Source organism: Cordyceps fumosorosea (genome assembly GCF_001636725.1).
Source record: "Cordyceps fumosorosea ARSEF 2679 chromosome Unknown scaffold_26, whole genome shotgun sequence".
Classification (NCBI taxonomy): Eukaryota; Fungi; Ascomycota; class Sordariomycetes; order Hypocreales; family Cordycipitaceae; genus Cordyceps; species Cordyceps fumosorosea.
The window spans coordinates 76,901-99,890 of NW_017387326.1; the positions used below are offsets into that span (position 1 = coordinate 76,901).

General features: G+C 55.1%; 6 protein-coding genes across 6 annotated transcripts; 1 reads left to right on the forward strand and 5 right to left on the reverse strand.

Moving 5' to 3' along the window:
* Positions 1-5,281: 5,281 nt before the first annotated feature.
* Positions 5,282-6,553, reverse strand: ISF_08016 (peroxisomal membrane protein pex16; the record flags this gene model as incomplete). Its single annotated transcript, XM_018851619.1, has 2 exons — positions 5,282-6,321; positions 6,388-6,553. 2 exons carry the CDS (start codon positions 6,551-6,553, stop codon positions 5,282-5,284), a joined length of 1,206 nt encoding a protein of 401 aa, XP_018701105.1.
* A 1,677-nt stretch (positions 6,554-8,230) lies between these two features.
* On the forward strand, positions 8,231-9,232 carry ISF_08017 (hypothetical protein; the record flags this gene model as incomplete). The annotated part of the gene is made up of 1 exon (XM_018851620.1): positions 8,231-9,232. One exon carries the CDS (start codon positions 8,231-8,233, stop codon positions 9,230-9,232), a length of 1,002 nt encoding a protein of 333 aa, XP_018701106.1.
* Positions 9,233-9,664: 432 nt separating this feature from the next.
* Positions 9,665-11,039, reverse strand: ISF_08018 (hypothetical protein; the record flags this gene model as incomplete). The annotated part of the gene is made up of 2 exons (XM_018851621.1): positions 9,665-10,273; positions 10,338-11,039. 2 exons carry the CDS (start codon positions 11,037-11,039, stop codon positions 9,665-9,667), a joined length of 1,311 nt encoding a protein of 436 aa, XP_018701107.1.
* A 1,299-nt stretch (positions 11,040-12,338) lies between these two features.
* ISF_08019 (hypothetical protein) lies at positions 12,339-13,508 on the reverse strand (the record flags this gene model as incomplete). Its single annotated transcript, XM_018851622.1, has 4 exons — positions 12,339-12,693; positions 12,787-13,019; positions 13,161-13,378; positions 13,445-13,508. 4 exons carry the CDS (start codon positions 13,506-13,508, stop codon positions 12,339-12,341), a joined length of 870 nt encoding a protein of 289 aa, XP_018701108.1.
* A 954-nt stretch (positions 13,509-14,462) lies between these two features.
* On the reverse strand, positions 14,463-16,569 carry ISF_08020 (transcription factor; the record flags this gene model as incomplete). Its single annotated transcript, XM_018851623.1, has 2 exons — positions 14,463-14,691; positions 14,786-16,569. The coding sequence occupies 2 exons, from the start codon at positions 16,567-16,569 to the stop codon at positions 14,463-14,465; spliced, it is 2,013 nt and encodes a 670-aa protein (XP_018701109.1).
* A 479-nt stretch (positions 16,570-17,048) lies between these two features.
* ISF_08021 (hypothetical protein) lies at positions 17,049-17,859 on the reverse strand (the record flags this gene model as incomplete). Its single annotated transcript, XM_018851624.1, has 4 exons — positions 17,049-17,081; positions 17,168-17,436; positions 17,496-17,708; positions 17,766-17,859. 4 exons carry the CDS (start codon positions 17,857-17,859, stop codon positions 17,049-17,051), a joined length of 609 nt encoding a protein of 202 aa, XP_018701110.1.
* Positions 17,860-22,990: the final 5,131 nt, after the last annotated feature.

Consider the following 22,990-nt stretch of genomic DNA (forward strand, 5'->3'; position numbering starts at 1 on the left):
CCCACCTGCGGCGCTAAAACGTCAGAGCACATTAACACCCCTCGGGGACCGGGGCCGGGACCAGGACAGGGTAACCATAAACACCAAGGACACTTGGAACTGTTATCAACGCATGAGGAGCTCCTCTGCTCACGCTCAGAGAGCAAATTATTCGTACCAGTACCTCCGTACATACAATTCGTACCGCCAAAAACCAGAAACCGACCCTGAAGTGAGCAGCAGGCCGAAGAATGCTCGAGTTCCGCTTTGTTGTCACCTTGCACTGGGACTCCATTTCCATGCATGATACAATTTCCATGTACGGATACTGCAACGGGAAACGTCAGACCCCCCAATAGCGCACGTTGCCTATCTCTGCATCTGCTGAGCACATCTTCGCCTTTCAACGACTACTGAAGGGACACCAGATCCGAAAGACGTACTATACGGAGTACTTGGCTGGCCATTCTCAACTGCTCGGAACCAAGCACGTCCCGGCGCGATCCATTGTACAGCGCAATACCGACAGGTTGCCTCACTCTCTACTCCGTATGCTATCTATTTACTGGGTCGCATTCGCGATTCAATGCATCCATCAATCACATCGGGTGACGGACGTGCCGCATTTGCGGGAACCCGCTGGCGCTGTAATTTGTCCCCATAGCACTAAAAATCGTTGTTCCCCTAGAGCTTGGCATCAACCCGCATCAATGTCATCTCAAGTTTCCTTCTTTCTGGAACAGCTTCAAACGGATCATTGTCAAAAGACTAGGATATCGGATAGCCTTTGTTGGCGAATTGGCTCAGTTTGAGCCTCACAAGCTCACGCAGCGGCTCCAACTCGGGGAAACAATCAGCATGCATCGTTGCAAAGAGCCACCCCCGCAGCGAATAGGGTGGAGAGCAGGCTGGATTCCGCGAAGCATACTACTCTGGCTACCCAAGGTAGCCAAACCTGGCTGTTATATGGCGCGGGTGAAGACCATGCCGCCGCATTCTACACCGCTCTCGACGAGCCATGCACACACGTACACGCAGCAATCGTTGCGCCTGATCCTGAAGATAAACAGCAAGCAAGCCTGGTAGAGGTGGGTTTGTCGGCGAGCGCAGATTTCAGCTGGCCTTGCGCCCTATCCAGGTTTCGCGGGGAGCCAGGAGCCACCCTCGCCGGCCATTGATGGATGTGCGCGCCCGAGACTTGCATGTCGTCGTCGAACTAGGATGCCAGCAGCGCCCGCGGTCCTCTGCCGCCCAACCGCTGCCTCTCCGGTCTTGTGTTATTAGCTTGATTGATCCTCGCTAGTCAAGGCTACCAAGTCCATTTAATGTGTTTGGGAAGCGACGGTAATATGCTGCATAATCGCTAGGGCGTTCAACCGCAGACAGGGCTATGGCTTCTGGACCCTTATATTCACGGCGCCAGAAGATCCTCCAGCCGGCCCGGCGTCGAATCTTGGGAATAATAGGTGAGTCAGCCTTGAACTACCCATCATCTACTGTATCCCTACAGTTTACTGGTACACTTGGCTTCGAACTTCCGCTTCCTCTGGGGCACTGACTGCACGCTCAAAGCTCAAAGCGGCTATTCCTTCGACCCTTGACTAAGTGCTGCAAGGCCAGATGCTACACAGGCAGCAGACAAGCCGGTAAGCCGGATAGCTGCTTCCCAGGAGCGCATGCATTGCCTCCAAAGTGGATTCTACTGCTCGGGCGGAAAAGGGACGGTACCGAGGAGCGCACCGTCCAGATTATTGCCAGCCATGAAATCGCCCGCGCACGCCATCATCTTCGGGACGGCGCTTTTCAGCCGTGCAAGGGTCTCCGGCATGCAAGTGAGTGCGCCCTGCCTTGCCGTCGTTGATTCTGGGGGCCATTTTTGCCGGCGCGTAAAAATAGCAACTCCAAGATGCGAAGCTGGTGTCTTGGCATGCTCTTGAGGAGTATTGTATTCCCCCGATGCATTCCACCCGAAATCTCACGATAATCTATGAAGCCGAGCCGTTCGGAGATTGACTACCTTTTATGGCAGACTTTGCTGATACTTCGGCAATACCCATCCCAAAATTCCATCTGCTGTCTTGGTGCATGCTTGTTTGTCCGAGTGTCGCCAACACAATCAATCTTAGCTTAAGCTTGGACGTCTCAATACCTGCCTGCCTGCTTGCGCCACCGCAAAACTGTGGCAGCAAATTACTCCGCGTGCTGTGATAGGTACGTATTCTGTTCTTATTACACTTGCACCCCAGCCACGCGAGATTTACTTTTATGCTTTTCGCAGCCCTGATACCTTGTTGACCTAGCCACCCAGTTGTCATGCATGCTCCTGTCGCCGTCGCCGAAGGTTCAGGTCACTGGCTTAGAACGCATGCACATGAAGAAACAGCACAGCACAACATTGACAGACTCTGAGCTGAAACTCGAATTCCTCGCCTAGAAGCTTGCTGTGATTGTTTTCATGCCATAATCTCCCGTTGCCGCAAACATGCAGCATAGTGAAGGGGTGCCGCTCTGGCTGATGTCACCCCCTCAGAGCCTGGATAAGTCCTTGCAGACATACTCCAAAGGCTGCAGCCCTTTCACTCAAATAGTTGTATACTGTAAAAAGATGCACTGAAACGGCCATTTGTAGTCAATGGTCGATGGTGCTGTTCTCGACTCGGAGCGGATTCTATCTATCTCTCGCCCCGGCCGCGAACTTGGGGCAAGCTAAGCCATCGATTCAGGTTTGCAATTTCCCCAGTCGTCTTGCCAAAAATCTGCAGTCTTTATTTTCCAGTCAATACTAGTTACCCTGGAGCTTTTCTCGTAAAAATACCTTGTTTGTCTTGTCTGCCTGCCTGGGGTTACCGCTACTGTGTACCGTCTTGGACGATGGCAGCTTCGGTCTTGAGCATTCGCTCAACCGAAAGAAGGCGTGTGATGGAAGAATTAGGGTCAGCGTTGCTGATTATTCAACTTGTAGGCAGCATCTGTTCCTGCGTGGCTGCCTTTTACGTACATATCTGCACATGACTAGTTCATGCCGGGCGACGCAGAATCAGGCGTCCTGACGTACCTGCAAGTACACCACAAACCGCCGCTTCCGATGGACTAGGAACTAACGAGGACAAGAATGGATATGTCCTATCCCATATTCTCTCTGGACACCCGCGGGGGATCTATCCTAGGGCCAGCACGAATCGACGGAGGCGCGGCGTTTTCTGACAGCGGGCGGCGGCACTATTGGTTTATGTTGCACCGGCGCGCGGGCTCGGAGCAGGGTACGGGAAGTATCATTTTGCGACAAGGTCGAGAGAAGGCCCAGATCTGTCTTGGAGCTTTTTGCTTTGTCGCGCACGAGGTACAAAGCGGTACTTGTGTACATGGTGGTACATGCATTCTCCGCTACCCTCGTCGCTCGCCCGCCAACCTAGAACCCTGCTTCGAGGAGCTAGATCTGCCGACGCCAGACATACATACGACGATGTCACCGATGGGTGGCTAGCTGCATGTTGATGTGGCGTCCTGGCTTCGCTGATGGAGAAAGTCGAACCTCGTTATGTGCGCTTGTTTGTGCAATCCGGGGCAACGTCGGTGTTGGCACAAGTACTGGGTATTCCGGCGTTTTGTTTTGACGCAGGGGGCGGGTGGCTGAGTGAGTGAGTTGGCAAGGGCCAACAAGTACGTACGGATGCAGTTTTACCTTTTTACTAACTAATGAAGAATCGAGCCAGGAATGCACCAACACATTATCGCGACGCTGCTGCATATCAGAGGGCCCAACTTGGCCATGGCCGCTGCGATCGAATACCAGGCAATGATGTCAATTTAGGCTTTTTGCCGGCCTGGCAGGTTCGGAACTGGCCGCGCTGTGAATCTTGAACCCTTGAATCGACTTATCTGATGGTGAGGAGATGCCAAACCTTGCGCGAGACTAAACGCCGCCAATAGCAAGTTTTCATATTATCCTTCAATGCACAATTTGCCAGAGGGGGAGGGTCGACCGGCTGACCATCGTTTCTGGTTGGTCTTGGCGCAACACTGCCAAGTTGGCTCTTGAGTCGGGACGCAACAGTGAAAGGCAGGGAGGGCTATGCTGAAATCTGGCCATGTTATCGTTCCTATTAAGTAATGAGGTGAAACCAAGGTGGTATTCCCTTCTCTAGTAAGGGGGAGGTGGCTTCGTTGTTGACGGTGGTTTGGGAAGACGCAGGAGCCACATGACGACCACGACTTTTGTCTCCAAGCTCATCTTCATTCTCCAGTAAGTCCCAGGGTCGAGATAAGAACTGGTATACTTGGTACTGGGTTTGTACAGACGGACCCCTTGGCCCCGGGGGGGGGGGGGCTTGATCTCAGCGCCGCCCACGAAAACGGGCGACGTGCACCGCCGTCGCAGCGAGAACGGACGAGCAAATGCTGTCGATGGGTCACACAACACACTTCTGCAGCATTTTCCGTGGACCGGGCCAAGTTCGAGCAAACTGCGACGAAATCTCGTCCTTGTCTGGGAGCGTACACAAGCAAACCGTTCTAGGGGCAAAAGACGCCCGCCCGCCCCTTTCGGAAAGGGCCGTCTTTGTCGCGGCCAACGCAACGCCCTGGGTTGCTAAGTCGAGGCGCCGGACCGACTGCTGTTCATCGTGCTCCGCGCAATCCGACAGTCTGTCCCTAGTATAGACTTGTGGGCAAAGTTGTACCTATGGTGTAGCGCAACGCTAGACCTTGAAAAATCGTGGGCGAGCCCGTGATCCCCGAGGAAACGTTGTACGTCTGTCAGCCAAGAGCAGCGCCGCGCAAAATCCGGAAACAGGATGCTTGGCCCGACGTTGTACTCGGCAACGTCGGCAAAGACGCGGAGAGAGACAAGGTGGGTTGGTCATGCTGTCGTATCGCTGCCCTAACTTCCAACCTTGATTTTCGGTCTTGCTACAACTGGCGGACGGCACGTATACGCGGGGAATCGGGCCTCGCAGACGGGAATGCAACTGGTTCATCTGATGTTGATTGAGCCTCCTCTATACCCTTCCGAGAACTAGAATGCTAACGAGATGCCAAGATGACGTGGCAGGACAAGGAAAAAGAAATAAGCAAGGAAGGATACGTTGCCGTGTTGGTGACCAATGTCGTCAACGTAGCACCGGGTTCCTCTTGGCAAGGCCATGTATACATACACCGTGTATCTGTACAGTTCCATGTTGCGTTGGTTGTGCAGCAATGGAGATTTCACCCGTCACCCCTTCTTCCGCTCTTCCATACCTCAGACATTGCACCTAATCGAGCTGAAGCTGAAGAAGAGCGGATTGCATCTACAGCGTCGCTCTCAGGCGCTGGTGCTAAAGTAGTAGTTCTCCCAGAGATACTCGTAGTCCTCCAGGATGCCGCCGATGAAGCTCGGCATGCGCCTCGACACGCCCCTGACCACGCCGCTCGTGACATTATCGTAAAACGCGCCGCGCATCGTCCACCACAGCATCCCCCAGCCGCGCTTGTTCCACTCCTCGCGCTCCAGCGGCGTCGCGCGCAGCTGCAGGCCCCCGGCGTTGCCCGTGTCGCGCAGCTGCCGGGCCGCGTACTCGACCGCCAGGCCGACCAGCCACGGCGTCCACGAGCGCTTGTCCTTGCTGCGCATCAGCGCGACCGCGTACGCCAGCGGCGCCAGCACGTGCAGCACCTCGGCCGCGTGCGCGACCCCGCGCAGCTGGCTCAGCAGCCGCGTGGCCGGCCGGATGTCGTCGGCGGTGAGCACGCGCGACAGCAGGTACGCGCTGATGTCGCCAGACTCGGGGAGGGACGGCATGCTCATGCCGGTCCGGGGCATGGTCCACTCGCGCGCGTGGGCGGGCGGCCGCAGCAGGTCCTGCGCCTCCCGCGCGGTCATGCCGCCGCCGTGGACGCTGCCGCCGTCCTCGAGCGCAAACTCGCTCTCGCTGCCCCCCTGAAGCAGGGCCTCCTCGTCACTCCTCTCCTGGTCGGCGTCGTCCGGAATGGGCTCGCGCTCCGGCAGCGGCGGCGAGACGACCTGCCGCGTGCGCGTGATGCGCAGCAGCAGCAGGCGGCAGGCGGCCTTGACGGCCTCGAGGAGCACCACGACGCGCCACCGCGCGCGGTCCCCGCCGCGGCGCTTCGCGGACATCTCGCACAGCAGCTGCGTGTAGACGACCATTTGCAGGGCGGTGGCGACGCGCCGGTAGAGCGCGCTCTTGTCGGCCCAGAAGCGCGTGTAGCGGGCGTGCGCGGTGCGCACGGGGGGCATGGGCAGCTTGGAGACGGCCTTGGCGAGGACGCCGTCGTGGTACAGGCTGAGCAGCTGGACGAAGGAGTGGATGGACTCGGAGGCGATCTCGGCATCGCGAAAGCGGCCTGCGGAGACGAGCGGTTAGATGATGGATGGGATGGGCGGCATGGAAGAGGGGGAGAAGGACGGACCAGGGATGATATATGTCAGGCTGCGCAGGGCGCTCTCGATCTGGGAGACTTGGCTGGCGTTCTTGGTGATGAACTCCTCGTAGGAGGCGAGCCAGTGCGGCGGCATGGCGAGGATCTGGCCGACCGTTGACGCAGGACGCTTGGGCAGCGTCGACTGCGCGGGCATTGTGAGAGGGCGGCGACGGGCGTCTCCGATGTTCGATAACGAGGTGGTGTTCAGCAGTGGCGGTTGGTTGGGATGTCAAGCGGTCGGCGCGATGGAGCGATGCGGTGCTCCGCTGTCGTGTGATGTCGCGTGATGGCTCGGGGTTGTTGGTGGGTGTGTTGTTGCTTGATGATGCATATGCATTGTCAGTGATGTAGTTGGGGCCGAGAAGCGCGCCGTTTGTGGTTGGTTGTTGGTGGTTGGTGGTCCGCTCTTTGCCGAGGCACATGCTAACGTTAGCCAGCGTAATGCCGCTCGCATACGGAAATGACCTACCCTGCACCGACAGCGTTTGAGGATGGACGAAGCTCGCAGTTCACCGTAACACACGGTAGAAACCTTCTACAGATATGCTTGACAATAGCTAATGTAAATTCAGACTTCAAACGCCCGTAAGCTCTGCCATGATCTGACTGGCGCCAATACTTGCTCTGCTACCTCAAGTGATGCGACGGACATCAGCCTCGTTGCAGCGAAGAGTCGGAGTATACCATACAGCAGGACCCGAAACATGGAAAAAGAAACAACTAAGTGAATGTTTAACTAATGAGATGTGCTGTGCAAACTATGTAGTAACTCTCCCACCGTTACTCTACTGCGCGATGCTATAATTATTCTGTGCTGAATACCCAAGTCAATAATACCCCGACAGGGATCCAAGCAGCTATCGCTGATGCATCGGCATGCAGATATCCCTATATTTAGACTCCGGATATTTTTGGGCCTACATCTATACCTTCCAGAACGATCTCGTATTCCAAGACAATCGCATAATCTGAGTTCAGGGTAGCCGCTCTCTCGCTCTTGAATGAACCGGGACAATCACGTACGACCGAAATAGAAACATGCAGTCTCACTCTCACGCGGCTGCAGGTCGGGCGTCAACGGGACGAGAGACCGTAAGCAAATATTGATCTCGCAGTGTCGGTAACAAACTTGGGCTCTCTGTCAATTTTTTCCCCCTTTTCTTTGCAACTTCAGTCACAGCCCAGAACAAACAGACACCAGGAAGTCTGCCGTGGGACTGTGACGACAAGACAACATGATGCAGGGTACTGTTACAAGACCTGCAGAGTGATGAGGCTGCTTACATGGCAGTGCGTAGCCTAGTCTGTGATCCAAGCTGGAAATTTTGTGTATAAAGTTCACGAACAGCGCTCCTCTTCCACAAGGTCTCTCTTGTTCTGCAGTCACAATAGCCAAGAGTCAAAGCTGTGCAACAACCTTCACTGACTACCACCTTCGTTTTCCGCTGTCCCGGCTCCTTTTTGAACCTCGTTGTGGCATCTTGTCCCCCGTGGCTGCTGCTACCTGCCTCCCAAGCTACACGCAGTCACCCTCACAACAGCCCGTCAAAGAGATTCGTTCGTTAAGTAAAGATACACCACACCATCTTGTGTGTCGCAGTCACCCTCACGACAGCCCGTCAAAGAGATTCGTTCTTTAAGCAAAGACACACCACACCATCTTGTGTGTCGCAGTCACCCTCACAACAGCCCGTCAAAGAGATTCGTTCTTTAAGCAAAGACACACCACACCATCTTGTGTGTCGCAGTCACCCTCACGACAGCCCGTCAAAGAGATTCGTTCTTTAAGCAAAGACACACCACACCATCTTGTGTGTCGCCCTCCATCACCATGTTCCCCCCCTTCCCTCCTTACGTTCCGATCCCTGGCCAGCCTTGCCTCCCCCTGATCCCCCCCCCTTGTCCCTTTCCCGACGATGGCGACTTCATCGCTCCCTTCGGCTTCCCCGTGAGGCGGCCCCCCGCTCCTCGCGGCCGCCACCAGGTCGACATCGAGACCTGCACCGACTACCGCCCGCGCCACGACGGCGGCTTCAACTGCTACGAGCGCACCACCGTCACCAGCGACAATCCCATCGCGGCCATCGCCTGGTCTCACGGCCAGCACCGGCCGCCGGAGCCACGGCCGTCGCGCGCCTCGGAGCCACGGCCGTCGCGCGCCTCGGAGCGCCGCATGCTCGACGCCCCGCCGCCCTCCAGCGTCGCGCCCTCCGGCGTGTCCTCATGCCAGTGCTCTCGCCTGTCGGACCGGTTCGACCGCGGCCGCGCGCCAAGCGTCGTGCCGTCCGAGGTGTGCTCGCGGTGCTCGCGCCGCAGCAGCGTCCGGTCGCTCAACGCCAGCCCGCCCCGGCCGCTCCTGCTCGACGCTCCGTACTACAGCGCCGCCGAGTCGTCGGCCGCGTCGTCGTCCCGCCGGCGCTCCCAGCCAACTAGCTCGTCGCGTGTGTTCGACCTGGGCGACATCGCGTCCAGCCTCGCCGAGACCGAGCGTACCTCGCGGGCGCCCTCGGGGGCGTCGCGCAACGGGCCCCCGCCGTCATCGGCTACGCGCAGCGGCCCCCCGCCATCGTCGGCTACGCGCAATGGGCCCCCGCCGTCGTCCACTACGCGCGGTTGCAAGCGCCACTCCTACTCTTCGTCCCAGAAGCTCTCCACGGTCGAGGAGGATCGCGCGCCGCCGCCGAGCTACACCTCCCAGTGGGTGTCGCAGCGGGCTGGGTCGCGTGACCGCCGCGGCGCGGCGCGGACCAACAGCACGATCAGGCCGGAGAGCTCCATCAGCCAGGCGACGGCCAAGTCTTCGCGACGCAGCAGCGGTTGTCAGCGTCACTGAGCGCCGCATGGCGGCGGAACTGCCGTTTCCTTTGTCCAGAGATAGATGAGTTTTGTTTTTGAGTTGACGAGTTTTTGGATCGATGAGTTTTGAGATTGATGGATAGTTGGATTGATGAGTTTTTGGATCGATGAGTTTTGAGATTGATGGATAGTTGGATTGATGAGTTTTGGATAGATGGGTATTCGAGTTGTCAAGTTTTGGATTGATCAGTGGCTAGATTGACAAGTCGTGGGACTTTGGATGGATAAGTCGTTGGATTGACAAGTTGGATTGATAAGTTGCTGGATTGACCAGTAGTTCGATTCACAAGTAGATAGGAAAAACAATGAAATTTCTTTGTTTTTCAACAGTCGTATTTCCAAACCTCGTAAATCCATTGCGTCATGAATGAGCTTCTGTAGCGGAAGAAGCCGCCATCTGTACAGGGCGTCAACCTTCCACAGGTGCCGCACATTTCTTCACCTCGACTTCTTTCCACAGCTTTGCTTGCAGCTCCCTCACCACGGAACCGATCTGACCCTTATGAGCAGGCTTGCCCTTGGCCTCCGCGAACGTGTTCCAGCTCTGGAGCACCCCGCAGCGAACGATGATCCCCCAGCACAGCTCCAGGTACTCGGCGACGGCCTTCCGGTTCTCCGGGTGAAGGGGGTCGCCCGGGACGCGGATACGCGCCAGCGGCGTCCTGGACCGTAGTATCTGTAGTATGAGCTCTTCCGGGAGCCCCTTTGCGCGGAGCGCCTCTCGCGCCGCCTTTTCTGCTGCTGGACTGAGTTGTAGTGACGGGCCCGGGATGCGCTCCCACAGGGACTCCCTACCGGTCGTGTCTTGGTGGAACTCGGTGTGCAGGTGCTCCCCGAACCAGTCGCTGATCTGGAAGCGCTGGAGCATAGCGCTGGTCGTGGCTCGGTTTCGGTATTGCGAAGAGGAGAGCAGCGACTTGGCGCCACCGGCGTCACTCAACGCCAACAGCGCATTGAGGTAGATGTAAGATATTAAGCAGCTGTTTTGCAGACATCCCCAGCCGATGGAATGGAAACTCTATAACGGTGAGCGCATGGTAGCTGGGACCTAAGAAGCAGCAAGACATTCATTGATGACATACCACGCAGTAGCACTCTGCCACGCTCTCCCACGCAAATATGCTGGTCTCGCCTCGTCCCATGTCGTAAAAGGGCTGCATCTCGCCCGCGACCAGCAGCGACTGCATCACCAGCGCGCCAAAGTACTCCTTGGCGCAGACCTCGTGGAACGTGTAGCAGCTGTTCCCCGGGTGCCCGCGCCGAAACGCGCCCGCGGTCCTCTCACTCCTGGGCAGCACGCAGCCGCACCGAAACGCCACCTCGTGCACGCACGCCCGGTCACTGCCGTGCTGTCTCTCGGCCGTCGGCGCCGGGTTGCCGCTGCCCTCCCCCTCCGGGCGCGCGTCAAAGGTCAGCTGCCACTGGCGGTACTCGTCGTCGCCCAGCTCCAGGATGCCCTCGAGCTCCTTGGCGGCGAAGACGGAGGCGCGCCAGGCGCGGACCATGGGCGCGATGGTGCGCGCGACGGGGTCCGGGATGACCAGGTCCGCGTCGGCGGGCGGCTCCGGCGCAAACGCGTGGCGGGCGGCCTCTTGGTGGATGTCGTGCTGGAGCGCGTCGCAGAGGGCGGCGATGAGGGTGGCCGTGTCCAGCTTGCGCTGTTGGTCGGAGCTCCTCTTGAGGGTGACGTCGTGCTGGGACGCTGCGTGCGGAACGTCTGCCGCGGCGACGATGCGGCCCTTGCGGAACAGATCCCACGGAACGCGCTGTGAGTTGTGAGCCATGAGGATGTGATGACTTGTTGGTGAATTGTAGTTTTCGACGCTGGCGGAAGTTTGGGCAGCTCCGGAGGGGATGGATGCAGAGCAAACGGGCCAGGTTAGGTACATGGTTTAAAATTATTAACGACACCCCGCCTGTGTCTGTCTCAGCCTTGTCGTCGTGCAGGCAGCCGTCCAGCCTTGCTATGGGAAACGCTTCTTTTTGCACAAGTCGTTGGACGACGACGGTATGCCCGTCGAAGTTGATGACTTTGGACCTTTTACAAGTGGCACATGTTCTGCCACACTCATTGGTCCTTGTTGGATTAGACATGGGAGAGCCCAACGAAGCAAGGGAACCAGCTCTCGAAATTCTTGACATGTTGGACAACGGTATTATTCATTTCATCAATAGCGCCGACATGAACACACCGCGCAATGCCATGACACTTAACCCACTATGCCGTGATTTCTTTGGAACTTTCGAGCATCACTTTAAGCCTGTTTCGGACCGCGCGCATACCTATTACATACAGACATGCGCCAAGTACGGGTTCCAAAAACTATTGCTCATAACTAGGGAGCTGTACCTGATCCCAGATGGAAGCGTTGAGCCGCCTGCGCCACGGCTTCTTGCGCTGCACTGCGCCATCGCGCGCATATTACATCTATCGGCTGGTGCAACTGCGTATAAAGGGATGCGCGCCTTGGACCGGCAGCAGCTGAGCGGGCTTGGCTGCGAGTGATGATATACACAATAGTGATGATAGTGATGATAGCGATGATAGTGATGATAGCGATGATAGCGATGATAGCGATGATAGCGATGATAGCGATGATAGCGATGATAGCGGCGATAGTCATGATAGTGATGACAGCGATCGACGACGATATCTGCCCACCACAAGCATTAGGGTGCACCGGCAAAGAAGTTGGGTATCAATTTTCTTTTCTTATTGTTTTCATTAGCTATAGACTCGGCAAGACCTAGCACTGTTAAATTGATGCCGGGCGTCGGCGCAATTATTCCAGCTGCTGACCTGCCTCACCAGGCGGCGGCGACAAGGCTGCTTCCAGCCACTCTCCGTATTCCTCAGCGCACCATCGTGCGAGGATGGACATGGCGCTGCAAATAAGATAGCATCCGTGTATGCTGTCTGAAGAACCAATTTCAAGCCTTTCATAGATGATCTGGTGGTGAATTAGTTGGAATTTTAATGACCAACCCCCGCAAACCACTCTCCCTTTGGACGACAACCTCCAAATTCATACGCACCGTTTCAGGTTCCGTCTTCTGCGCAAAGTCGATGAACTACCAAGAGCCTAGCACCTGGACAATGGGAAGTCGCGGCAGAGGTCGAGCCGCGGCGCTCGGCAGGCGCGCCAGGTGGCGATGCTGAGCACGAACGAACGAGGCGCCCTGCGCGCCGCTCTGCGTCGACGAGTCCCCCCGTCGCCGCCGCTTTTGGTCTCGACGCCCACGGCCGGCGGCGTGTTCGCCTCGTCGCTGAACTGTATGTGCGAGGTCCTGTTCTCCTCGCCCAGCTGCCTGTACGCGCGGAGCAGCCCTGCGAGGCGCGAGCCCTGCTCCGGGTCCAGGCACAGCGCGTAGTCGGACTTGGTGTCCGTGATTCGGGGATCCGGTTCGCGCAACTCGGGATAGACGGCGCATTGCGTGCTAGAAAGGAACTTTAATCACTTGGTAATCTTGGGAAGGGGGCCAGTGCTGCATTTTGCTATGCCCTTTCTTCTCTGCTTTGGTGGGACTTACACGTTCCGGCAGACGACGCCGGCAGATGAGATCTGTTCCCGTCGAGGGCTAGTTCTAACAGAGGCCAATGGACAGCTTCGTTCCATTCCGCGTTCCGCTTCGTGGGCCATCCGCCGCCGCGCCTTGAGAGTGTTGTCTCGAATGTGCCGAACGCGTCGATACATGTAGACGTCATCCTTCTCGGTGGCGCCCTCAGACGTTGTCGGGCTGTCCAGGAACCAAGCGTCGCGCGGCTGGTTTGCCCAGTCAGAATCCTTCTCTATTCGCGTCTTTTTTTCGACGCCTCCCCCCCTTCAACGTTAACAAGCCGGGTCGTGCCTGAAACTCGTAAAAGAGGCTCACCCTCAAGGAGCTCGGTATGACAGGCACCTGACCTGCCCTGTCCTGGCGAGCTCCCGCATCAAGCTGCTGGGGTCGCTCATGGCTGAAATGTGCTGGCGTCGGACGGGGAACTGCCTGGCCTGCCGCAGGGCAACCTCGCGCTTCTTAGGGCTCAAGGCTCGCCTCGTCGGGCGCCCCCCGGTCGAGCTGGCCGTCGAGCCGCGCTCGGAGGAATCGCCGAGATTGAGCTCGGAAACGCCGACACCGCTGACTGCGCACACGTTTTACCGCTGTTAGCGCGGGCCGATCAAAAGCAAGGAGAAGGGGGCAAAGCAACCTCTCTGTGTTGGGGTTAGGTCGTCGACAGAACGTTGCCGCTTGCTCAATGGTGTCTGCGGCATTGTCGTCGCGGGATCTGTGAACACTTCGATGCTATCCGCCCAAGAGTCTATATCAGCCCATATTGCTGAGTTGAAGCACACAAGTTAGTCCTGATGAGGCTATAACGAATGTTCGCAGGTGGCTTTCCCAGTTTGAGGCTGCCTAGGCGGGATGTTGTGATATTGTAGGCGGAGGCACAGGTGGCGCTAGGCAGCCATATGGGCAACATGTATTTTTCCCCTGAGAGGTATCTCACCTCTCTCAGGCATCTTGGGTATTTTATATATCTTGGGTGTTTTATATATCTTGGGTATTTTATATATCTTGGGTATTTTATATATGGGTATTTTACATATCTTAGGTATTTCGTATATCTTAGGTGTTTTACATGTTTGAAGTATTTCACATATTTTTACTATTTTATATATATACCCTTACGTATCTTGGCTATCTCAATTATCCTAGGGATCAGATACCTGGCAGAACCACTGCATTACATAATTCATTAGATTACCGTGACAACGCGCCAAAAGAGCCTTATACGAATACGTACTTGTATTTATATCGCTAACTCTTCCTTCCATATCTTTCATGTTCATGTCATCTCCTAGTTGGAAATATAATAGACAGAACGTTTAATGGATTTCTACAGCCGTCACTGGCCTGTGTTTGAACGCGGCGAGGAACTAACAAACCTCATTATCCCAACTACACCTCTAACTCGTGGAAAAGTCTCAAAAAATCAGCAAGCAAAAAGAAGTAAAGTCGCTTGTTTAACCGCTTCCCATTGCCGCTGCTAGCCGAATATCTAAAACGAATACAGAAAAAAAGGGCAACCGATAATGGTATGCTATACAAAGTAACCCAGTTTTTACCCAATACTTCGCTGCACCTGACGCCCCCAACCGAACCTAATAAATAGTAAAAACAAAGGGCCAAAAAAAGAAACCACCAACAGGCTCTGGGGAATCATTTTAGCTATTCATCACACTAATCTCATATCCGACCAGCACCTCCGTGCTCGTGCCGTTCCAGCCTCTCGTGCCCGCGGCGCTCAGCATGAAGCGACTGGTCGGGTCGATGTACAGGCTCGAGATGACGCCCGCGCGCGGCGGTCCGGGGATGATGAGGAACGGCACCGTCGAGTGTTTGAACGCCCGCCGGTCTTGCAGGTCGTACAGGCGCATAATATCATGCGAAGCACTATGGGGTAAAAGTTCTGGGATCAGCATGCGTATTCACAGCGCATTGCCGCCACGGAAAAAAAATGAGGGAGAGAGAGGGAAGGAAGACTCACCAGATCAGATGCCGTCCATTCACCATGGGCTTCACCGCGCTCACCGCGCCGCTCCCTGCGGGAAACTTGAGCACGCGCTCCGGCTCCCACCCGCGCCGGGCCTTGCGCACGTCGTACTCCTCCACCGTGCCGTTACGTCGGCCCGCGTAGATCATGTTGCCGTCCGGGCTCCAGCACGCGCTCATGCACCACGGCGGCACGCCCGCCCGCGGCGTGATGCGCGCCACCGCGTTGGGCACACGCCGGTCCCAGATCCGGATCGTCCCGTCCATGGCCGACGCCAGGAACGTCGTAGTCGACGTCTGCGACTGGTCGCGCTGCTTGCCGGCCGCCGCATCCGACACCGTCGTCGGAGACTTGGGCGCCGTGTCGTTGCCCGGCAGGGCGTCGGCTTGCGTCGGTTGCGTTGCGCTGATATCAGTAGCATCGTCGGTCCGTTGCGTGGAGCTGCCCTGAGCGTGGTCCTCGGCAGGCTCCGTCTTGGCCGCTTCTTGGCCCTCTTGCTTCACCGGCGGTGGATCAATATCCATGGCGTCACCCCCCGGCGCAGACTGTTCCTGCGCGGCGGGAGCCTCTTCCGCGGGCTTCTCCTTTTCCATGTCCATGCTTGCCATCGCCATATCCGCAGAGTGGTCCATACCACCCTCTTGTCCCGTCATCATGCCCATGCTGCCGCCAAACTCGTCGTCGTCCTGTGCGAATGCCTGCCCGCCTGTCGTCTCGCCAAATAAGCTACCAGCATCACTACCGCCGAATAGACTCTCATGCGCCGGCGAAGCAGCGAGTTCTTGGCTCTCTTCATGCGCCTGCGATTCCTCCTTGGGTGCAGCCACGCCGTTCGTGCTGGCAAAGCCATTCGTAAGACGTGGGCCGGCATTCGTCGTCATCGTCATGTGCGGTGGCGGCTCGTCGGCATCCGCGGGTACGGGGTCGCCGCATTCAGGTCGTAGCTCGACCGCCGATATTTGACCTGCTGTACCAGTAAATCCGCGAATGGTCTGCCCCGTGTTAAGATCCCAGTCGAAGATTGTCTTGTCCCAGCTGCCACTCAACACCGACTTCTCGTCCGGGGCCATGGTCAAAACGCTGACAGCATTCGTGTGCCTCTGAAGACTGCAAATCTTCTTGCCCTCGTCGTGCCGCACGCTCTGCAGGTTGATGGCGCCTGATTCCAGGCCGGACAGCAGCCACAGGGCCGTGGACTCGACTGCGAGCGAGTATACGGGCGACAGTATTTGCTCGTGGCTGGTGGTGCCAGGCGGTGAAGGCTCTTCGTTTTCCCAGTACGACATGAGGATGCCGGCTTTGGTGACGCTGTCGACAAAGGGGTGCTTTTGCGCGACGGTCAGCGCCAGCTTGCCATTGATGGTGCCTGGGCCGTCGTATTTGCGAATGTAGCCATCTGAGCCACCGGTAAACCAGTAGCGTAGGTCGGGCGTGATGGCCATGGCGTTGACACTGGTCGACTGGGGCGCAGCCATGGTGGGAACAATGTCGTAGAGACGGGCGGTGATGTACTCGGGGCGGACCGTGGGCCTCAGAAACGAGGGAAACTGGGGTTGAGGACTGCTCGATTTTTTTTGCGTCGCATCTTGTCCATCATTGCTCTGCGTCCCAATGTTATTGGCCTCGTCTTGCTCGCCGTCGTCGTCGTCTTCATCGTTGTTTTCCTCGTTGTGGTCGTCGTTTTCGGGCTCGGCAGGCTCGTCCTCCATCACCTCTTCGGGCTCATTTTCTCGCTCTGATTCCGGAGAGCTTGCAGAGAAGCGCTCCTCCTCATCCATTGTGCGTGATCAGTATCGTATGCGCGACCCAGAGGCCTTGGCAACGGGTGAGGCGCGTGGAGGAGCCCTGTGGTCACGGCACACCTTCAGGCGGCGATCGCTAGGTGCTTGAGGCAGGTTTTAACCCTCTCTTTGTTGATGACAAAATTTTCTGTGATCCACGGTATTGTTTGTTTGCGATGTTTGCCTGCTTGGCCGCGTGACACGTCAATTGGTTGCGAGAAGTTGTTAATTGGAGGTTGAAGACGGCGACTTTGGTTGCGCAGGCGCTAACTACGAAGTTAGTGCTCGCTTCAAGCTGCTTATCAAATCATGCCTCTGTACAGCAACACGTAGCAACCTTACGTCCAAGAAGAAGGCGGTTTTTTTTTTCTAAAAAGAATTAATGTATTTACAAACAAACTCGCATCAAACTCCATTCATAACGATCTGCTGCATTCATGAGAATCAAGTTGTATTTGCATGAAGTTTTAGCGCATTTACAAAAGTGACTGGTGATGGCGCTTGCCATCCTTGCCCAATGTTAGTTACTATGAACGTAAACTTCCAAGAATACAATCTTGCAGGCCGCGAAAGTGCTTAGCCACCATAAACACACTTCGAACCTCAACCAAAGCTTCTCGTATAGTTTCAGAAATCGCATGTAAAACTCGAACGGAATACCGTCCTTCATGTTTTTGGGGTCAAACAGGTCCACTGATACATCCAACTCTGGCCGACCATCGTCGTCCGAGGAATCGGCCGAGGAGTCCATCGCCGGGATCGCCGGCTTGAGAAACGTTGGCGTCGCTTGTCCTAGTCGTGGTAGCGTGAATTGAAGCGAAAGATCCCTCATGTGACTCGCGATGCAGTCCTCGGCCTTGTGCACTGCGCCCCAGTCTTCGTCGGGCGTCGCGGAGCCGTGTGCCTAGATTCGGCGTCCTCACCTTCTTGCACAGAAATGTCACCCATACTTGTAGCCAGAGTTTGCTCATATTCCTCCGTGGGCGTTGTAGAACAGTGATATATGCTCGCAGTTAGACTGTCCTCGTCCTCCTCGTTGTACTTTGCAAAAATGTCGTCCGCGCTCGGAGTTTTGGCGTCATCATCCTGCGCCGGGCGGAGAGTCGCCGTCTCCTTGTCCTTGGAAGACTTCTTTGCTTTGGACCCATAGCAAGTTCCGCAGCTGGGACAGGTCTCGTCTGGTCACCTCCAACGGCCGGAACTCAAGCTCGCCAGGTCTAGCGCAAGCTTCTTCTGATCGCTTTGACTGTGCTCCGCGTTTATGTGGCGGACCAAATCTTGTGTCATGTCATGAATAGACCGGAACTCGCAAGGAGACACGTCCTCGCATATTCGACAAGTCCAGAAAATATTCGGTTGAAGCATGCTTGTCCAGCCCACTCTATGTTATTATCTCATATGCCTTTTGAACTGCTCCCGAGTTTCGAACGTAGGTGGGTTGACCCGGACGCAATATGCATCCAAGCAAACATATAGACCGCCGGGGGGCTGTGGTTTTCTCTGGAGGGCAACACGGGGGACCTTTGCTATCAACGCAAGGCTGCGCCCTATCTTCTTCCACCATGATGACAGCTTCCCAACTCGCCGTCGGGGCAGCAGGTAGGGGAAGTTATCGCCGAGAATCGTCGTGACGGAGCGATTCAAGGCAGCGTCTTCATTCTCGGAGCGAAAATCAGCGACTCTCCATCCAAGCCCACACGGAGTATGCATAAGCAGCGTTTCAGCAAGGTCGAGCAGTTTTCTGATTCAAGTCTCGGTTTTAGTAAACAACTCGTCAAAAAAGGAATAATTCAAGGTGGAAGGGTCGATTCCCTCTGGGATGGATTTCAGAGCTAGATTCAGAAACCAGTTAACACAGGTAAGAGGAAGGACGTGCTGGGATGAAGAGACCGGCTGTCACATACAATCAACAGGATGTTGCTGTAAAGCATCCAGGTACACGTTGATGAGATTTCGAATGTAGTTTTTGGTTGGGTCCAGCTTTGAAACAGAACTCGAGTTTGTCGCCAGCCCAGACCCTCAGAGCTTTGCCCCATTGCCTCAAACACATTGCCAGGGATTCAACGCGAGCGCGGCTCTGACTCTCGATTCGCTTGCGGCGAAGTTCATCACAGACGCCAATGCAGAAATCCACCGTTCGAAAGATGGGGCCAAAGAATCCCTGCGGATTTGGCGGATTTGGTCTCATGATGGCGTTGAAGGAAAGATGTTGATGGGTGCATCAAGAAGTAGGCAAAGGGGGGAGATGTATAGGTATGTTTGTATGTATTGTGGCGCCTGAAGCAGATGTCTTTGCCGCCAAGATAACCAACACGCTGGAGCGCTCCGAGGCCAGCCTGTTTAGCCTGCACGACGTAAGTGATATGCCTGGGTCTGAGTAGCAAACAGAAAAGAAAGAATGGTACTTACCAGGTGATTTACAGACACTCCTAGGGGCAGTGCAAGTCTGGGATGTCGACATCATCAGCATGTCTCTCGCGCTACCGGGGCCACACCCAGATGTCGATTCCGCCCTTCACGGCGCCTTGGACATAAGGCCGCATCCTCTCATCGCGTTTGCCGCAGCGTACAGCAACAAGGTCTAGACGGCCGAGCTTACATACCCAGGCAGCAGAGACGACATCTTCGCCATTCACGTTACGGATAGTTTCGGCAAGCCGGACGCCATGAATGCCAGCACCGGGACAGAAGGCTACTTCGCGACATTAGGGTCTGCAATTCCAATGCCCGAAATTTTTTCCTAAAAGAACAGGCCAGGTAAGGACAGTCTATTCAACCGGCGCATCATTCGCGACGCCCATTGCCGCTGGGATAGCGGCGAACATTCTCGAGATCGTCCGGCACTCGGTGGCCCTGTTGGATGGCGTTTTTCGGGCTCGGTATTATACCAGCAAGTATATTCGTCGCGTGTTCGATGCAATGGCCCAGCGGAACGGCAGGTGCAAGTTCCTTCAGCCGTAGTCGTTCTTCAACAAGATCTTGGACCTTCGCGAGTTCAAAGGTCTCCCTCTAACACCGGTTACAGTACATGGGTACATACACACATTCGAACTGGAATAGAGAGAAAGATTATGGGCGGGAGGCAATTTTGGCACAAAAGGAAAAAGTCTTCTGGGAGGCGCTTCCACGGGTTGAGTGGGACTAGACAGTTTGTTATTACCAAGAGAAAACAATACCGGGGTAGCAGCATAATACCAGAGTTCCTGTCGTTTTCGAAAAAAAAACTTGGTGGCCGCGTGTTGACATGCAACAGTGCGTCTCGAGACCCAGCACAGCAGCGCACTGGGTCTGCTCAAGAGAGAGTACTACTACGCAAAGGCTTCGTGCAACACGTATTAGCGCAATGTTTCTGTTAATCAGTTCCCTTTTTTTTTAAAAAAAAATTGCATTGTGATCAAGCCTCTAATAAGGTGTAAGTAAGTACGGAAGCGAAAGCAGATCGTCTCGACGCATGTCCAATCCTAAGCCTCGTCGTATTGACTCTCCTAGCTCAACTCCATTCCTTTCACTCAATCTTTTCCAATCTAATCATGATAATTCTCTCGCCCTCTGCCGGCTCCGGAAAGTAAGAGGGTGGCACCACCACGTTGCGGTCCGCCATTCTCAAGACGAACTCCTTCCCTGGTTTCCCTCCCGCCTGGTCTCGAAAAGTAATCAAATTTGCTGCCGAGCATATGACCAAGCCTGTAACAATGGAAACTTTTCTGTTGCTGGTACGCAGACACCTTTGTACATTGGGAGATTGATCGATCACCCTCGTATAGTCGGCGTCCGTGAAAGCGACGGTAATTTGCGTACCTTGAAGAACAGCTTCGCCCGTGGGTATCGATTTACTCTTCTTCGATAGTTCCCATGGTAGGGAGTTGTAGCTTGAGCCATCTAATCTGATCAGTTCGTCGTTGCCGTCGTTAAGACAATCAAAAACCCCTTCTTCCTGTTCAAAGACATGACCGATGCAGTGCCTGCCGCGATAAGCAACGTCATTGAGCCAGAGCCACCCGGCAGGATGGTCCTGCATGAGTGTTGCTGGGAGGTTGTTGGCGTGGTATGTGAGGGGTGCCTATGTAGCAAGGAAGAAGAGAGAAAGGGAGGTGTATGAAGAAAAACAAGACAACAAGAAACAAGATACGTTTTCTATGCAGGCGAGCTTTGCCATTTTATATTAGAGACAAGGAAATGTACGTGCCGTATGCAACACAGTAGAATTCGTCATTGTGTTTCTACTCGCTCTTCATTCATTCATCCGGCTAGCTTTGGCGGCATGTGTCCCGTGGATGAGCTGCGACAAGGTGGCGATACACAGGCACTTCAACAGCTCAAAGGCCTAACTGTACCTCCAGACGTGTCGTCTTGCCGCCTTTGACTATGTCTGGCCCAGCCTCTGTGCCCGTCTCCTCGTGTCTTGTCGACTACTCTTTCAACTCGAGAAGCAGGTCCTGATGTCACAAGTAGCCATATTCACCTATTCATTCATGACATCTAGGAAGTCAAGACGGTGTACCCTTGAAAACGTGTACCACCCACTGGGAAAGACGACGTTATTACTCCAAACAAATTGGAAACTGATGTGCTAAACATAACACGCGTGTTACACACCGGCAGCTTGTCAGTGTAGTCTTGACAACGTACTTACTTGGCCACTGTGAAGGTGGATAGTACTTGCATGCTGTCTGTGGCGGCTACGCGTTGAGGGCAGAACAAATGTGAAGGGTGTTACAGGAAGGTGCCGAAGTAGAGTGATTCACTTTGCAGCTAAGGCCTCCATTCTAGGGAGCACAGACACAAGCAACGCCACCTGCTGGCATATAGAGAAGGGATGTCATCGTTAAGAATTCAGGGACGACTTTCTTTGTGCATTGTACCACAGGAGACCCAGCATGAAAAACGGGGCAAAATCGACCCCTCACCGCACACCTATGCGTAAGTGAACAAGATCTTGTGGCCAAAAGCAGCACTGCTCTTCAGGCACGGATCCCAACCGTAGTGCTTAACGCCATGAAATGTTGAGCCAAGTTACCAGGTAATGATGGCAATGCGTCAATGCCACCGACGTCAGCCTTTGCGAGTATCTTCCTGGGACGGTTCTGCCGAGAGACACGCGACAAGTATAGGGTAGCTAACAACCAACAACACAGGAAGCCAGAATTCGCGCCAACTTACACACCAACAACTTCTTCTCGGCACTTCAGCACCAGCTGCAGCTTTACGACCGAGAACATAGTTTTAGCGGCAGTTGAGGAATTTATTTTCGACAGGAACGGCTAAGACATGATGAGGACCAATTTCTTCATACGCCCCCGACACCGGGGCTCGACCGTCCGACATTACCGACGCATCGGAGCCAAAGAATTGGCATAGGCTGTTATCGACAGCGGAATATGCAGCAGAGACCAGCGAATCTCAGCGTGGGGAATTGCCGGTCAGCGCCAATTTGCGGCCCTAATCCCCATGACTGTGAAGACACCAACGACCACAGCACTATCGTCGTCAAGCTTCTGCGACAAGCGGCGCGCGAAGCAGATGTCTTTGTCGCCAAGATGACGACTACGCAGGAGCTCTACAAGACGGGCCTAACTAACCCAGTACACGATGTACGTATGTAAGTCATGATGTCGGTTTCCGCATCGGCTAAAAGAAAAGAGAAGAAAATAGAAGGAAAGGAGGAAGAAAAGTGAAGAGAAAAACAGACAAGAAGAATAGTCCCTAACAAATGATCTACAGGCATTAATCTGGGCAGTCAAAGTCTAGAATCGGTTAAGATGGAATGGTTGAAGAGTAAGGCGGCGACGGACGATGATCTGGTGCGTGGAGCTGGCAGACGTGTGGCGATGCGCTGCACATGGGGCGGGCTGACAATACTAGCACTAGGTATAGGGAAGCAGGAAGACAAGTACAGTGATGAAAGCGAAAGGATTGATACGAGCAACTTATCTGTGGCTGTGACGGTATATATCCGTACGCATCCTGTGACTAACCGTAGAGTGTGACCAGGTTCTTCAAGCCTGCGAGGAGCTACACCACTGTTTGTATACCCGCAATCAACCCCGCCTCTGCCCCCTGCGTCGCAAAACGACGGGACAGAGGATGGGAGTTTCCGTCATATAATTGTCACAATCGACTGTAATTGCTACTACGTCCTCTAGAGTAGAACCTTCTTGCCTAGCTTGACGAAGGAAACGCCGCAGGTCCCCTGGAATCACTACAGCCCGCCCGCGCTCCGATTGTGGGGGTGGGTCCAGCCCCTGCCGGGCCCAAGGCCGACGCTTCATGCCTGTGCTCAAAACTAGTAACTAGCGGAAAGCACTTCATCCCAAGTTGCTCGTTCTAATGTAAATCGTATATTGGCAAATTCGGGGTTCAGGTATAGACGCGCACAGTTTGCTTTGACGGCAAACCGTCAAACGAAAAAAAAAAAGAC